The 18,904-nt window shown below is 33.0% G+C and overlaps 1 protein-coding gene across 7 annotated transcripts in view; it reads right to left on the bottom strand.

Annotated features, from left to right (window-relative positions):
* Window positions 1–267: 267 nt before the first annotated feature.
* Window positions 268–18,904, bottom strand: part of Cher (filamin A protein cher) — a 206,614-nt gene continuing 187,977 nt past the window's right edge. For all 7 annotated transcript variants that reach the window (XM_076391756.1, XM_076391755.1, XM_076391757.1 and 4 more), the window contains 6 exons: window positions 17,594–17,896; window positions 16,293–17,348; window positions 14,295–14,488; window positions 12,397–12,838; window positions 11,106–11,309; window positions 268–3,695 (listed from right to left, as the gene is read on the bottom strand). In XM_076391756.1, coding sequence (XP_076247871.1) covers window positions 3,511–3,695; window positions 11,106–11,309; window positions 12,397–12,838; window positions 14,295–14,488; window positions 16,293–17,348; window positions 17,594–17,896 — 2,384 coding nt within the window. In that variant the 3' untranslated portion in view covers window positions 268–3,510. The remainder of the gene's footprint in view (window positions 3,696–11,105; window positions 11,310–12,396; window positions 12,839–14,294; window positions 14,489–16,292; window positions 17,349–17,593; window positions 17,897–18,904) is intronic.

Genomic DNA, 18,904 nt, shown 5'->3' with positions numbered 1-18,904 from the left:
TTCAGTCAGTTATTCAACTTTTATCGTACTTCAGCTTCTCAAAAGAACCAGTTAACTAAAAATTAACAAATTTTCGTTTTATGTTCGCCGTCTCTGACGCCCTTGGCATCAAGAGGTCCTTCGTCTTGCATATACTACTATACTTGCACATGCTATTTAAATATGTTTCACTAGTCCTGTATGAGATGACCTGATAGCTACGGCACATAGGTTTGCAATATGTAACAAAAAAGTATAACATTCAACAGAAAAAATACAATTTGTAAAGCTATTTAATAAATGTACTGTTTATTCAATTTCCATATAATTTATAACAATTCATGTATTTTGATTTATACACGTGTTTATATAAAGTGGGACTCAATAAAATGTATTTCAGAAAGGAAGGCACAACCTGGATTCTTTAATATTACGGCTTAATGTTTCTATAATAACTACTATTTCATTTTCGGGATTACTTAATTTTTCTTTATACGAGTGACATAAATATTGACTATACTATTCCTGACGGCAATAAAGCTGCAGTGAACAAATAATATATCAATAAGTTTAAATAGTGACCAAGATTTCTTTAATACCTCGCAATAATTCAATTAGTTTTGGACCTATGTATTTATTTATAAAGTAGAGAGTCAAGAATAACAGATATTTATTTAAACATAGATTGTATAACTCTATACACGCATAATAAGCCTTTTAAAATGGTACTTATTATACATGTATACAGAGTGTAACAAATATAGCTTTCAATATTTGAAGGAGTCGTAAGCGATCCAAATTCATGCACAGAATGTCCTATGAGAGTGTCCAATCTGCCTCCATTTTGCAATAATGATACCTTAAAGTTAACGTGTGTTAAACTAACAATCAGGGAATGCAGTAATTTTCTAGATGTATTAAACGGCAGAAATACAGTGAAAAAGACTTAATACATTTTGTCGTATCTCTTACAGTTTATAGAACGTGGATTGTAAATTTTTGAAGCCTTATAAAAGTTAAGACTATTTTTCTCTGTATCTGCCTTTTAATACATCTATAAAATTACAGAATCCTCTGATTGTTAGTTTAACATACAGGTATGGTATTATTACAAAATGGAGGCAGATCGGACACTATATCATGGGACATCTTGTGTATGAATTTGGATCTTCTATTATCCTTTAAAATATCGAAGGCTATATTTGATACACCCTGTATATCGCTCATGTGCTGCTACAGTGGCATAACTTAGAAATCATCACTTTTTCAGAAATCAAGTAATAATTTCATTTTACGTAAAAACCAACTTTTTTATACTAATATCTCAAAACCGGTTATTTTTTGAATTATATCATTATTGCAGAAAATGAGTGATGTATACTATGTATGTATATAATGATTTACTGTGGAGAGCAGATGACTGAGCGATAAAACGAAATAGTTTTCAAAGATGTGTTCTTTTTAAATTAAACCTTATCTGTTCCTAACAGTAAAATAGCCAGTTAAAACTATTTTTAGATTCTGACGACATTACATAGGGAATGCAATAATGACTCAAAGAACTAATTTTATTATTCGAATTATGCAAAATGTGGCATGTACAGCGTGACATTGAATATCTTGCAGAGTATTGACATAAGACAATGTTATCTTCTACAGTTGAACTGTTATCGAGTCTAACATTTTTCTTCGATTTTCTATTTGTGCATGGAGGTGCCAAGGAGATTTCAAAATCACTATTAATTTCTTAAATCAAATTTTGTGTTTTATATGTTGCCAAGCAAACCATAATTGTGACAGATATAATTGTAAATTGGTTATCAACATTTCGAACATCCAGTACAAAAGCGAGTATCAAAATGCCTTTTTCTTATTTATGCATATATGCATACTAAAAAATGTACAGTACCGCTTAAAAGGTTATTAGTGACTTTGAAATATTTTTGATATCCTAACATAAGTAAAAGTGAATTGAATAGAAAGATTGAGACTCTGAAACAGTTCAACATTACATTAATAAAGTTTTTCATCATGTCTATATACACATATGTAATATATCTTATGTAATAATCAATACTCGCCTTTAATAAATAAAAGTTTGTAGTTTTGCTGTCTTAACATTGATTACATTTAATCATTTGTGTCATTATTATCTATTACATAACGCTAATATCAATTTAGAAAGACAATTATATATTTTACAATGTATACATTTTTAATTAAGCTTTAAGAAATGACTTGCAATAAAGGAATACGCACTTCTAAAACAAACTGGTTATGTTTTTTATCGTTTGTCTGCACTTGTTTACAATGTATAACTTTTCACGTTATTTAAAAAGTAACTTCAAGCAACTGATGTCAAAATTCTCTTAGCATTCACAGAAAAATAATTTCAAATATTTTTTTAGAGTTTCACTTTACTTCTGCTGTTCACTATGTGCATTCATAACATATATCTATAAGACTTTATGGAGCATTGCATATACTTCCAATGAGAGGCCAGTGAAGCCAACACTAAAGTATAGATATATAGCTCTGTCTCTTTTCGTTACCTTTCTGACGCATGCGCATTACGCACAAGGGGGGCATAAAAGAGATGGAGCTATATACTTCCCAAGTATCTCTATTCTTCCATCATGGCTTCACGACGCCGTTCGGATGCCCCATACAGTCTTATCCATATATGAATTATAAAGTTTGTTGGCACATTTATGAAGTCTACACTACAGCCTTATTGCTATTTTCTGTTCCTTCGCGAAGGAGCGAAGCCTTTCGAAGCTTTCAGCCTTAAAATCGCTACATACTAATGAGGATGTTTATCTACTATAAGTAGTTCGACGTGTGATTCATTAACATGTCTACATCTATTTTCATTTTAAAAAACTCAATTCATTGAAATTTCCCTTGAACGTGAACTACGAACTCGAGCATGTCGATGTTTTTAGCAAAGAGAACATTATATAACACTATCATTAATGTGTTGTAAATCTGAGCAATTAGACGCAGTTAGACACGTAGAGAACCAAGTGTAGAACCAGGTTTCATTTAACCAATTTTATTATTTAACGTGTGGTATAATAAGTTTCTAGTGTATCTGTTAATTGCATTGAACAAATGTCGCAAGATATATGTATATTACACTTGTAAGCATGTTAATAATTTTGTTTCATGTAATCGATGCTTGACAGATAGAAAGTAGAAGAAAAACATAAATATAACAGTAAGTGTAGAAGCCACATACGTTCGATTGATGTTAATAGTACGGAGAAATAATTATTTACGTACTTGCAAAGGATAGACCTTACATAACGTGATTAAAGGTATGGTCGTAACAGTTTTATAGTTAAAATCGCTTCCAATAATTGATTAAATGTGCACCATACAAATTCTTGATGTTTGTTTAAGTACTGATTGATAAACAAATATCTAACCAGTAAATATCTCTATACCATCAATTTAATAATGAAGATAAAGTGAAGAAAAGTCTCTTAGAGCTGAAGTTGGATAGCAATATTGACAAGATATATTTATTTAAACTTCAACTTTGTACGGTGATCCCGGAATATGGTCGTCGCCCCACTTTACGATAACTATGTATTCTCCTCGTTCGCGAACCAAATAGCTCACGTTGTAATTGTTGCGGCCTGTGTGTTTCGTAAATACTTCATCACAGGGTCCTTTGGGTCCATATACACCAACATAAAGAATATTATTACCTGTAAAATATAAAATTATAAATCAGTAAAAGAAAGTACAAACTTATATACATACGATCTGTTGTAATCCTCAATCAAGATTGCTAACAGTTATACTATGTAAACTCTTTTTTCTATATTTCACAAAATTTTCAAATTTTCAAATTCCATCAGTAAATGGAACGTTAATCCCTTTACTAAAATCAAGTGGAACTATTTTATGCGTGTATGTTCCACTAGAACTGGTAGCACAAACGGAAAACTAGTGATTTTATATGAAAAACTAAGACAAAAATATAAAATAAAATTTGTTGATATCGTACTTCGTACTTACAATACAAAGTTAACTTTATCGAAGACGAAGCATAATATCAAAACATTTCATTCTATATTTTCGATTTATTTTTTCCATGTGTACAACCTATTATGGGACACTCTTTACATGTGTATGTAACTAAAGAATACGCTATCTTCAGCTTCCCATGTTATAATTATAACAGTATAGTCCGAATATTCATCTCCAAAATTCAGACTGAAAAACATATTGTTTCCAATATCTATTCGAAGAAGGAAAAAATTTGTTTTTCAATAATGTGTTTTACTTTAGAAGTTTCACTCAGTGTTTTACGCTTATTATGTAAATTTATAACAATTTTCCTTTCATTTTCAGAGGTTTCCTTGCCTTTTCGCCCCATTTTATAGTTGATAATGTTTGAATTTAGGATACTACCTATACCGACAGCATCTCCAGATATACTGATGCTAAGTATGTTTACATATAGATTATCTTGTAATTGTTCTATGTAGAATGTTACGAATCAAGGCCTGTACAAATACATATTACGCTTATATTTTACGCCATTTTTTGGAAATTTGTTAATACTTACATAATAAATATAAATAAATAATTTTTTATTAATGACATTTGTTTTAGAGATTTCTAAGAATATGTATGTATATCTTTGTTAACATATTTTTGTAATAAACAAAGTTCTACAGAGTTTTTGTTCAAATTGACTACTGTAGAAATACTTTTTACACTCACTGTACATCTATCCTCTTTTCTCTATCCTTTATAAGTCTATTATAAACTAGTTAGAAGCCTATTTAAAGCATAAATATGAATAACCTTTCAGTTATTTATTTTACGTGTATTAGGTATACATATATGTATTATTTGTAAATATTTTTAGAATTAAACTGCTGTTTATCATTCTTTTCCTTTAACTTAATTATTAATAAAAGAATATAATTTTTATTCCTTGTCATTAATAATAAATGTTATGTTCCTGAATATAATGGTGTAAAACTTGTTTATTTATTATCTTTCCTTTTGAAAATATACAACGTTAAGTAAATTTTAGTGCGGTGTACGAAGATTTCTTTAACTGACTGTATGTATACCTAATGTATTTGTATATCAAATTTCTAAATCTATCCTGATCATTGGCTATTAACCTGCTCCTGGCGAAATAGTGCTCTTCGGTGTCCGCGAGCAACTGCGGGAGGGCTTTCAGCCGTGCCAGCTGTGATTCAGGGAGGGTCGTGGCGTAGTGTAGGTGCTTTTGCACTCTACATTCACAGATTCCACCACCCTTTTGCTCTTTGTGTCGCGACTTGTCGCGTGTGTGGTTCTGGATACAAAAGTGAGCATGCCGCTGCTCAAAGGAACAGATTTCCAAATTTGTTCTAAATTGTAGATTTCACAAAATACTATACAATGATGCACTCTTTCATATCTGCGTTTTTATTTAATTTTACGTCCGCCAATATCTCTAAAAATTTTTGGAACTACGTTCACGAGGAGAATTTCGAGTACTTGGTAGGGTACCCCAATTGGATTATAAAATTTCCTATGACATAATGTTCGATCTGCCTCCGTTTTGTAGTAATAATGTCTTAAAGTTAACATATCTATGCGATAAACTAATAGTCAGAGGATTTTGTAATTTTGCATACATATTGTCGAGGAGCAATAGAAGAAAACAGTTTTAATACATCTTGTTGTATCTTTTACGGTTTAACGTTTATGAAGTCTTAAAGACCGGAAATAGTTGTGGAAAAGAACCACACACACACGCACATACACACATGAAGTATAAACCAAAAGACTGCCAGCAGTTAGCTACTCAAGATGATTCAGTAATTAGGAAAGCAGGTATCATTTAGAGTAGGAGTCTCTTTGAAGAACTTGTGTCTGGAGAAGAGGCATATGGAGTTGTCAAAATCTTTTCCTGCACATCGAAAATTGAAATCCGATATATCATCCTTCGAATGAGCTGTATATACGTAACCGCTTCACTTAAATTCATGTTCTCTCATCTCGGATATTGGTATTTCATTCACATATGCTCGTTGTTTCTCTTTCGTTTAATTGAATTCCAACAAATCACCTATTCCGATATGTGCCCAAATATGGCCTTGTATTGCGGACGTTGAACTGAGGTATAACCAATTATTGAGACAACATGTTTTGTTTTTTCGAACTGCTTTTATGGGCGGCTAACTAAAAAGGTGTATTATTACCTGTCATGTATCTCCTGATCTTTTTTAATTATGTTTTCAGACAATAATCTATTTTCAAATGTTAGAAATTTTGTTTGTATAATGCAATCAATTCCTGGTACATAAACAGAGATTGTAATGGTAAACTAATTTTACCTATTAACGTTCTTAAATAGTAATAAACTTCCAAACATCAAAAAATGTTTTGGTTTAAAACAATCACAGCCAGTATTCTTCTTTTTCAGAATTTCTGAGGCATAAATAGTAATAGTCTTGCAAAAGCAATTTCACTTAATAACGTTTTTTAAGAAGAGTATAGTTCTAAATATCAAAAGATCTGTTTTTATAAGACAATCAAGAAGATAAAACTCTTTGAATCTTAAAATTTTGTACAAATTTTTATAAAAATAGAGTATAATAAATAATTGTTACTTTGGGAACTATTCCTAATACTAATTGTCTGCTTTCATTTAAGAACATTACTGTGTACAAATATGTATGTTTCAAATTTTTTCTGCGCAATACGCTTTTGTACATATTAGTGATTTTAAGAATAAAATATAGTTTACAAAGCGTAAAGTAGTAATACATGTACATGCATGTATATGTATACCTGAATAGGTTACGAAAAATAAGTGTTATGTTAAGTCAAATATATACAAGACGCAGAATAAAATCACACGAGCTCAATTCTCCTATCGGAGCGCTCTGATTATTTCAACCCCCGCCAAGGGCCAATCTTACAGCTTTAATAGTTAGTTTTTTAACAAACAGACTTTCATGAACAGAGGACGCTGAACTACCTTCGAATTTCTAAGCCGGTACAGCAGATGCCTGCGGACGAAACACCATTATACGTAAATATGAACTTTGTCAATAGTAAAATCTACTTGTATATATACCATTGATAAGAGCTATATACTCGTATATTTCACTGTGTATTTAAGTCGTTGATGATATTAGTTTTTAAGCGCCCTCTGCGTTTTTCGAACGGTGGACGTAGGAAACACAATGTGTTTCCACCAGTGACGCTGGTAAAGCTACTAAGTCAAAAAACATTTCTACCTTATCATCGAACAAATTTTTAAACCTGACAAACGAAGGACCAGAACTGTGCCCTGTCGATTTCATTCAAATTACGGAAAGTGATACTCCTTCTCTATTGTTGACTGTTCATACTTATTTTAATTGCAGAGGGCTGTTCGTCTTTGAAAAACTAAAGTTTAAAGTTGAATTATCAATCTTCACTACTCTACAGATGTCTATATATGTACACATTCGCGCATACGGCCACTTAATCAGAACTGTTAAGTGTTAGTAACATTTACAAGTCTTAACACCTTTTGTTTTTGAAATGAAACTTTTTTGAGCAGGGTAGTGTGGATTGATTCATTGGAAATCAGAGTGAAACGAAAAATGAAACATGGAGAGAGGTGAAAGGAGAGAGGTTCAAATCTAGTGTTACGTGCCGAGAAGAAAATTTTCGACAGTATTTTATTTTTGAGCATTACGTTGGATTGGACGCGTTTTAACGATGCTTTGCATTTTGGATGATGTACCTAATCAGGCATATAGACGTAGGCCTCTGACGTTCTAAATTCACAATTTTAATTAATGTGTCATCCGCTGTCTCCTTGGAATCGTTGTGTAGGACAATACTTAGTACGTTTGTGGGAGAGTGAGCGCGTGTATGTATTATATGCGTGTGAATGTGTCTTTCTGAAGCCTCGAGAATGTAAACGCTACAACTTTATTGAAGCAAAAAACGTTATACATCGATATTCAAAATTTGCGTGAACTCATCAGCAAAAATGAATGTAGCTAACTGCGTGCAATTTACATCTTTATCGCGAATTGTATATACCATTGCTTGCAATACTTATTAATATCTGCTGGGAATTGCTCATACAAACTAAGTGCATTTGTATATCGCACTATTTAAGACGGTTATAATTAATTTCAGAGAACGATCTGTAATACGATCTGTAATAATCTGTAATAATATGTATTTCTTTTTTCTTAGGTTTCTTTATTAATATATTTAATTGTTCTATTTATAATTATTGATATTCACTTAACTGACATATTAAAATAACGTGTGGATTTCGATACATTTACCGACAATCACTAGAATAAAATGAAAGATATTGGATCTGCTGTGAATAATTATATGTATATGTGTGGGAGTCCGTTTGTGTACGAAAGTGTAGGTGTGTAGAAGTGTGTGAGTGTGAGAGAGGAAAAGAATGAGTGATTAGAAGGTAGGTGCGAGGAGATCCATAGGGTGTTTTTTTTTTTTTTTTTTTGAGTCTTTTGGGGATATATGAGTAACAGTTTTTAAGGAGTTTGTTCGCGTGGTTTTTAATCCTACTGTGGTGTGCTGTGGAGTGTTTTATGATTTCTTCTTCCACTGTTGAAATTTTTAGTACTTTCCTAATGTCGTCATTTCAAATATACCATGGTGCGTTTAATATTGATTTTAGTGTGATAGATTGAAGGTTTCCATTTTTTATATTTGATTTGTTTGCCATTTCCCAGATTTGAATTCCGTAGGTCCATATTGGTTTAATAATAGTTTTGTATATTTGAAGTTTGCTATTTAGATTTAGTTTAGTGTTTCTCTTAATACATTTTTTTTGGTGTTCTTTCCTAACAATATAGCCTTTATAATTAGCTAGGTGACTACCTTTGCGATTAGAACAGATGACATTTGTAAGACATGTATGAGCTCTAAAATTGGAAAAAAGAACCTTTCAGTGCTCAGTTTCTGTATCGCCGTGAAAACTGTATACAGCACGCGACCCGACGATTGCGTGGACAGCAGTGTCACACGATGAAGAGAGATTGACCGTTGTTAATTCATGTAAGCAATAAAGCGTGCAAAATTTATCGGCAGACGAACAATTAGAAAAGCGTAAGCAAATTATAGCAAATAATGTGAGCAAGTGTGAGCAAATATAATTAACAAATAACGATATTACTAATATTTACGTATTGTGCTGGAGCACTTTACTTTATACAGAAACTGCTCTGCTATCCTGACCACACTACCATTTTGCGTAATATTATTAATAGTGATTAATAGAACATAAGGTAACTGCTCAATAGTCAGACGTAAATTATACAAATTTATATAATATAACTCGGGTGTGACGTAACCTTAGCCAACCTGTAACAATGTTTAGTGACAGCGGAGTTGACTCCGCTTATAAATCTTTGTCACTAAACATGACGCAATCGCCGGATTTGCATAAATGGTATACCTGGGGAAATAAGTCGACATTCGTAGAGAATTTCAGAAAGAAGATACAGAAAATCCATTCGGTTTTTTATGCAGAATTTGTGATTGATTATGGTTTAAAAGTGATCGTAAAAAGTTACTCAAGAATATCAACAATTGCTGACCACAGAATTTCAGGAAGTTAATTTGGATACTATGATGACGTCTAAATGTTACATTCAATTTCTAAGTCACGGACACATGCCCACTTTATCAACATACGATGGCTGTACCAATGCGTATACCCACAAAGCAGTCTCATCTTCCTAAACTAGATTTAGTATCGGAGAGACTCATTTCAATATTTATGGAAATTTGGTGATTACATCATGTTCATGGACAATATGGGATTTTCGAAATATGATATTTTAACGAACCAAAATGAATGTTTAATTAAATTGATTCCAGAAGTTTTACACACTAACGTGCGTGATATTGGATATTTGGGGAGTAGGAGTTATATAATTAAGAAAAAAAATGTAGATTCTGATACCCGAATACTAGGATCCAAGTTCGGATATTCGGAATACTCAAATCTAAGTTCGGATATCCAGGTACCCGTATCCGGATACTCAGATTCGGATTTCGAATCCAAATTAAAGTTACAATGAGTATTTTGGGTACTCGGGTATCTGGATAGTAAGAGCTTTAAAACAGAGTATACGGGAAAGAAACGTTTACACGAAACGCGTGTAATTTACTTCACCATAGTGGAACGAAATAGTGAAATCAGAGATGAATAGGGAGATTGTTAATAGTCGTTGGAAAAGTGAAGCAGATTCGAAGAGGTGTTCCTAGCGGTCAACTGTCGAACTATACGCACATTCGAAAGAGACTGCACGTGAAGGATAGAGAAATGTGCGTACGAAATTGTTTAAAAATTTCTCATCACAATTTATTTTACACACGTACACATGTTTCTCTATCTTTTCTCGTTGTAACATTCGTACAGTTCGACAGTTAACCGCTAGGAACACTTCTTCGAATCTGTTTTGCTTTTCTAACGACCATTGACAATCTCCCTATTCATTTCAGGTTTCACTAGGAAACCAAGCGTACTCGCTATACTATACATAGATTTGAACGTTTCTCCTCTCACCCCTCATATTACCGTGCCCAAACAAGTTTCACTTCAAAAACTAGTTTTTTTAGTGGTTGAGATATCGAAAAGATCTGCTTTGTTTGTATAAATCAATAAAGAAGCTACTTACAATCGAATACATATCTGTATTTAAATCCGTGTTGTATGGACTATATAGGATAGTTTATACGACACGGACAAATTATATCCTTCTCTTGAGTATAATTAGAAAGTACATTAAAGAAAACGACACATGATCCAAATAAGATAGAATTTTCAGGACTATATTTTATTGCAAGTGCAGCGAGTCAAAAAACAAGTATTAGTCAAGTATGTCAGGTCCATTCTATACCTCGTTAAACCCACGAATCTCATTTTTTTAATATATTGCCTAAAGATTGAGGCGAAATTTCAAACAATGTAGTACTACATTTATGTATCCTTCGTATATACTTTTTTACCACACTTTGTATGTATTACTGATTACAAGGAATGTTATATAAGTGTGTTAACATATATAATGTAGTAACTAATAATTATATCTAATAATTTGAGAAATACTTACCAGCTTCAGCGGCATTAACGGTAAATTGATTCTGTTTTCCTAAGTATGCCTTCTTCAAACCCATTCCTTTACTTATCACCTTGCTAGCGTCGGATTTGAATAAGGGTAAAACTGGTCCAGCTTGTTTGGATTTTGAGACTTTCTGAACAGTTTCGACTACAATTGAACTAGTTTCCTGTGCGCCCCTTTCTGCTAAATCTGCGCCTATATGTAACATGAATGATTTAATATTGTATTCGTACATGTGAATAATTTCTATAGCATAAGACAATGAAAATAACAATATATTGTTTAATTAATTAGTAAAGTATTGGTAACGTAGGTCGGAGGTAATTCAATAAGTGTGTTTAACTTCAAGAATAGATTCGGTATTGAAAGCCACTACAGTTCGTGTAGAACTTGTTTACGTATGTACTGAACTGATCGCGGATTTAGATGCGAGAGATTTCCGAGATCGATTCAAGTATTAACACATCAATGCACTTTTAATTTTTACTGAATAGTAATGAAAACATAATACATTCCATTTCAACTCTTTTAAATGAAGTATTTCACGATAACAAGAAAATACCTCTCCATATGTGTACAATCGAAGTAGATAACCTTTCATAATTTTTCTATGATTTATTCCTTAATAGTGTTGCTTTTGAATATCTTTTGGAAACTTATGATTTTTGTTCGTTTTATATTTAGCTATAACGCAGTTTCAAAAATGCGCGATTAGAAGTTGGTAGGACAGTAGTTTTCTTGAATTTTTTATGAATTAGGAATAGCACTATCTATTTAACTCTCAAACGGTAGTAACCGACTTAGTTTTGTGAAAAACATCGGTTTTTTGTATTTATCTGATGACAAGTAGCCGAGAACAATCATGAATTGTTTGTTTATGGAGAACATATGGACATGCTTATCAGACGACTTCTGCACAAAACAGCGCAAGCTTGACACCAAATAGTCTAATACAATGAAAAAGGGTCATGTTTGTCATATTTCTGTTACTGTTACTTTCCGTTATTTACGTTGTAAATATGAAGCAAAATAAAATGATCACTTTACATAATGTGTTACAGAAACTACTATACTTTTCTATTTTTCAACATTAACTCTTTTCCTTCAACTTTTTTAAAACGTTGAATTCAAGTGCCAGTGACCTCGTTTTAATCGGAAATAAATGCTCATTTGTAGACAGATTATAAATATAAAACAGATTGAACATATAATTCAAAACGAAGCTTATATCAACAAAATATTGTGTTTATATAATGTAGGTAACAATAGTAGGGATACCAACCAGTACATGGAACTTTAAACGGTGATCCAACAATGTGATATCCATTATACTTGATGCTGACGTAGTAGTCACCAGGTACTAAGGGTGTGTATCTAACTTTGTAACCTTCTTCAACTTCAGTACAATCCATTGCTACCCTACTCGGTCCGTCAACAGTTACGTTCAAGGAACCACTTCCAGCGTTGCACGTGTCGATAATAAAATCTGTTTTTTGACCAGTTTTTATTTCTTTTAATCCATTTCCATAAGCATGCAATGCAGCAGGATCTGCGTCCACCTTGCCAACCTTGACACGATACGGACTGCTTGATATATGAACACCATTGAATTTTAAGTGTATATTGTGAACGCCATTTTCACGTGCCATGAATCGCACAGAGTATGTGTCAGAATCTATAACCTGGATAAAACAATCGTCTTCTACTCCGCTTGGTGACACAATCTGTGAAAACAGAAAATTTTGTCATTAACATGAAATAAATTTGTTGAGAAACTTCAAAATTTTTCGAAAATTTGTCACTACATATATCAGTTTGTTATAACTCTCAAACAATTCCATGTGTTCTAGAAAATGTTTTCTTATATTTACTGTACACGATATTGTAAAAGTAAAGCAATTTTTACAGAATTTTGTCGTATACATCTACGATAAAAACATCAATATTTTTCTGAAATGAATACATACAGTATTCAAAAGTTGTTGTTCATTTATACAACAGTTGTTAATTATCACTTGAATCATGTGTTATGTCCGCAACGAAACATTCGTTTCATTATTAGTCATAAAAGAGGGAAAGTGTCGAAGAAAGGAGTGCATACGTGCGTTGCAGGACCGTCTGAACAATCCAAACAAGGTCGCCTAGATTCAGTGCAATAATCATAACACTGACCAGAGCGACTGCTCATGTATTTCTAAAATCTTTGGGACTAATGATGATCGGATGTCTTGGAGGGTTAGGGTGTCTCGGCTAGTTTGTGTTTCGATGTTTCTAACAATAGGAGTTGTCTGAACTTGAGTGGGCGGATTGCATTCGGTGTTCCACTTCGATTTTCCCTTTCTCTTAAATTGCGCGAAGAACAAACTCGGTATGTTTTTCCAAGTCAGACTTAGCTTAAAATTTAAGTCAAACAGCAAAAAGCCGCACGTTAACTACTCCTTATCCCGGTGAAGTGCTTAAATGAATTGATCGAACTGAGGAACCAAAAATCGAACTATGTAATACAAAATAATTGTAATTGAATAAGAATGAACTTATTTTAAAAAAGAAGCATTTATCGTTATTCGCAACAATATGTTTAGCAAGAGAACCTCGATTTCCAGAACTGGTGATACAAGCGGAAAGAGTGATTTTACAGAAAAAAATAAGTCGAAAATGTAAAATACAGTTTTATCTTTCACTTTCGAAAAAATTAAGTTTGTATTTCAATCGGAGGCAAGTGTACAAAGGTACAATGTGTTTTACACTTATGTACACTTACCTCGTGTACCCAACCGTAATTCCAAGCCAATTTTCAGAAAGACGGAGCACGAGATTAAAAAATTTTATTCTATATTTTCGACTTATTTTTTCATGTAGTATCACTAGCTTCTTGCTTGTAAGACCAATTCTGGGACACCCTGTACATAAGAAGTAATTCTAATCTTTTGACCGCTGATGTAAAATATTCGTAAAAATAACATTGTTTTTATATATTATCACGAAGTATGAAAACACAGAAGTGTAATAATATTTCTGCAATCACATCAAATTGTATAAAAAATGTTAACCTACTTATAAAAAGCTTTTATATAACAGAATGTATGAAATAATTAATTTGGATACTTATAAAAATGAAATTGACAATGATATACTTGAAATTAGAAATGTGGAACGTATAAGTGTGAAAATAAATATTACCTTCGCATCCAATTCACCTTTGGCGCCATTTTTACGAACAAGGAAAGTAGCAGGCTTGTCAGGCTGTACACCAGATTCCGGAAAATGTGCTACTTCGAGTTTATGAGCGTCACCCATTGCTGGTGATACGTATACCTTATGTGGAGAATCAGGAATATGTTGATCGTTAAACTTTATTCCCACCCTGTACTCGCCTGAAATCCAAATCAGTTTAAATAATTAAAACAATTTTAACTCACCAGTTTTATTTAATATTTTTTTTATTTTTTAGAACGAAACTGAACTTATATAGGGGTCATTCCACGCGAAATCGGGCACGTTTTGGAGTAAGTTTTTGTAGATTGCTCAAACTTGAATATGTTGTAGGTTTTAGCAATTATTAAACGTACCCCAAAGAATTTTTCAAAAATTTGAAAATTGTTGATTTTATAGCTGTTTGAAGTTACGTGCTAACTTTTTTTTAAAAAATTATAACTATGGAACTAGTAAGCGGATGGAGATGAGCTTTACGGTGATTATAAAGAAAACGTTGAAATTTGTAAAAAAATTATTTTAATTAAACAAAATTTTTTTTAACCTTTTTTTTTGCAATTATTGTAAACAAATGCAGGTTTTTAAGATGGTGTGCGATTTTAAAAATCTGAAAAAAGGAGAATATAATTTGATCCTTCCCCTTGATGGACTAACTTTAAAAAATGTGGATATTTTAAAATTGGCCCTGTGAAAATTGCCGAAAGTTGACGCTGCGTTGAGTCACATCGCCGCGCCGCGGCGGGCGCGTCATCGCTGGCAGCCTGGACGACTCCAGCGAGCGAACGTGCATTATTATTATTATAATTTCTTTGTTATTTCGTATTAAGTTAGAATTATGCCTCGTGATATTCCTTCCTGACGAAAATTAACTACATTTGACGTTATATTCCATTGCGAAATCTGAACCCATACAAATTTTATGCGGAAAAAACAGGAATATTTATACCACTCTAAACAGAACAGAAGTACTCGAAATACGTCCTGGATGCATAACCTAAACCCGTGACCATACCGTACTAGGATCACAGACATATTTGAGCAATGAATCATATTATTGTATTCCTCAATTGTCATTAAATATCAGTATCGCATCATCTGAAATTTATCAATATCATAAAATAAAGTCCATTGATACAAAGTTATTCCAGGACAGTATAATGGGACATTCATCCGAATCTTTGTATAATACAGAAAATTGTATCATACATTGAAGATCTATTTTGTATCTAAAATTGAAGAAATTGGGAATCATCAACGAAATAGAAGATCACACCTGACATTAACTTATGAGTCAATAACAGTTCAAATATTAATAATCCTAGGAATGATTTTCCATCGCTACTGGAATTCTTTGACAGCAATATATTAGATGCGTTCGTGTGCAAAAAGAAAAAAGATTTCATAGTCTGTAGAAGAGGAATCTCGACCAACTATTACATCTCTGCAAGATTTACCCGCGCGTCAACAAGACGGTTTTTGCTTCAAAGTTAAATAACTTTACCAAAAGAAAATCATTCAACGTTCAGCAAACACTTACTTTACACAGAAAGGAAGTCGCTTTCGACTGGTATAAATGCAATGTGCTTAAAAAACTCTTTACGCCCCATGGAGTGTTAGAAAGTTAGTCGAAATTTAAAAAAAAGTTTAAACTGCCGTTTATTTCACTATAGCTGTCACAAAACAACAACATTAAAATCTGAAAACAGTATGTGAAAGTATAGATTTCACGTTTTCAAACGACTTTTCAATATTATCAATAGGACCGTTTTTTCCAAAGTTAAGACTATTTGAACTTGGCCCTATTTTTCGGCTTCGTAGAGGTGATTCCTTAATTATTTTGTTGAGTGTATATATATAAAATTTTGTGACAGAAACGGTTGCAAACTGAGAGTATAAGAAAATTAGAATCACTCAAAAGTTGGAGTCTACTTTATGTATTTATTACCTATATGTCCTACTACTCACCAGGTTCAGATACAACGTAGCTAACATAACAACTGCCATCTTTTCGGTCTTTGAAATCGATTTGAGCTTTGCTAGGTCCTTCAACAGATATAGCCAGAGTACCAGCGCCAGCTTCTCTAGTCCAAATGTTGAACTCACAAGGTTCACCTTGCTCTCCTTTATCTAATCCTGGACCACCGGCATGAACTCTATGTGCTCCACCATCTCTCAAAGGCCCAACAGTAAATTGGAATGGTGATCCAGGTATATGCATCTCCTTATAACGAGCAGAAACTGTATGTACACCGAGTTCCCTTGGTACAAACGCAACTGCGTATAAACCATCTTCGATTTCTTTGATCTCTGCATCCTCAGTTACGCCGCCCGGAGAAGTAACAGTTGCAGCAAGATCAAATGATGTGATACCAGGCATTTTAAATGTTAACTTACAAGGGCTGCCAACTTCTGTGATTGGCACAGCTTCCCTTTGTCTTTGAATTTTTTCTCTTTGACGATTGCTACCCTCTCCAGTGACCTTTACAGTGAAGGGCGAACCGTCCACATGATGATCAGCAAACTTTAAGTTCATGATATAGTAACCTGGTTCTGTAGGTTTGTAAGAAATGTTTAGCGTACCATCTTCGTTATCTTTGCATTGAATTTCTGCTTTGCTAGGACCTTCCATTGATAACGAGAGCCCACCAAAGCCGGCATTTCGTGTATCAATGGAGAAAGTGTTTTCTACATGTGTCTTTCCTTCTTTCAAGCCAGTACCAGATACTTTAACCTTTTTCGCGTCGCCGACTTCGCGATCCTTCACGTCAATTTTAAATGGCGAATTTGGAATATGTTTGCCCATTTTTTTCACAGCTACTGTGTGTTCACCAGCTTCTCTAGGGGTGAAGGAAACACACATATTTCCATTCGGCAACATTTTGAGAAAACAGGGCTCTTCAAGACCACTTGGTGCAGTAATAGAAGCATTTAATGACCTTATATCAGAATCTGTAACTTTGCCAGGTAACTGAACTTCACTGGAAGAACCAACTGATATTTGATTACGTTTACGACCTTCACCTGAAACAAATAAACTCGAAATTATTTGAGTGCTATACTCTATTATAACTAAAGTGTGACAGTTTGTTGAACAAATTTTTCAGAATAGAATCGAAAAAGTAAATTTACAATTAGTTTATAGAGAAGTACTTATCTTTAACATATAAAGAGATTAATCAATAATACATAAACGTAAACACAGAATAGAAAACCCGAGGAAATTAGAACGGATTATTGGTATCATAATTAACAATTATAATACATACCCGTGATTTTGGCAACGTAAGGGCTACCCTTAATGTGCTTGTCACCAAATTTGACTGTGATTTTATATTCTCCCGGAGCAGTTGGTAAATACGACACAGATACAGTCCCATCTTTATTATCATGACATGAGATTTCAGCCTTACTCGGCCCTTCCACTGCTAATGAAAGACCACCTGCTCCTGCTCCTTTTGTAGAAATAGTAAAGTTTGCAGGTTCACCGCAAACACCATATACTAAGCCAGGACCATAAGCCGTAACATAACCACTTGCAAAAGAATCCACGTGGAATTTAAACGGTGAACCTAATAAATTGAAAGTAGATTATTCAAATTTTTCTATCATTTGACAATAGCCAAAGGAAAATTTAGTAAACACCCATTTATTTCAAATAAAAGCGTTGTAATTCCATAATATTTCCTGTTTAACGTCTTATTATTTCCGTTTTATCATAGTCTACATTTTCATTAATAACATTTAACATTATTTCGGTAAAATAAGAAATACAACCAAAATAATGCAAACAAAATTGAATGGACATCTTCATTGTTTACATATTCATACTTGTTATCTTGTTTTAATATTTTCTTATTCCTCCCTTGATTTAATAGCAGCTTCTAATCATCTAGGAATATTTTCCACTAAGTGTTTTTTTTCTTCTTTTTTCTTATTATTATTATTATTATTAAGCTATAAAACCCCTACTGGGTTTATTAGCAGCATGCACAGCAATGTGCATGCTAACATTATAAGAATAGCTTAGAATCTAGAGTTGACAAATTACTGGTACATTCTTTAATTGTTTTCTAAAGGTGCAAACAATGAAACTTTAGAAATTTATGAGTAACAAGTAAAGGGTGAACAGAGGGTTCATACAGAAAGGCATCTATTATACAGGGTGTCCCACATAAGGTGGCGGAGCCGAAAAGGGGAGATTCCTGAGGTGATTCTAAACAACCTTTTCCTTTACAAAAATGTTCTCTGAAGTTTTGTTAACGAGTTATTAACGAAAAACATCGACCAATCAGAAAGCGCGGATAGCGAGCGCTCGGCCGACCAGCGACAGGGCACAAGCTACGCGGAGCGTCTGCTATTCACCGTGCTCGAGGCTTGTACAAGAAACTCAAAATGTTTACGTCAATGCTCAATTTCTCCTAAAGTATTGGATGAAAAATTATGAAAAAAATTAAGACCACGTTAACTATTGAGACATATATTATAGAATTTTTTCAAATTTTTAAATTAATTATCTAAGTTGTAAAAAATAAAAAACGAGAAGAAAGAATTTTAAAATGCTGATTTAGTAAAGTAAT

This window comes from Calliopsis andreniformis, unplaced genomic scaffold (assembly GCF_051401765.1).
Source record: "Calliopsis andreniformis isolate RMS-2024a unplaced genomic scaffold, iyCalAndr_principal scaffold0048, whole genome shotgun sequence".
NCBI classification, from domain to species: domain Eukaryota; kingdom Metazoa; phylum Arthropoda; class Insecta; order Hymenoptera; family Andrenidae; genus Calliopsis; species Calliopsis andreniformis.
Note: the sequence above shows the minus strand (reverse complement) of the source record. Positions and strands in the feature narration are given on the sequence as shown.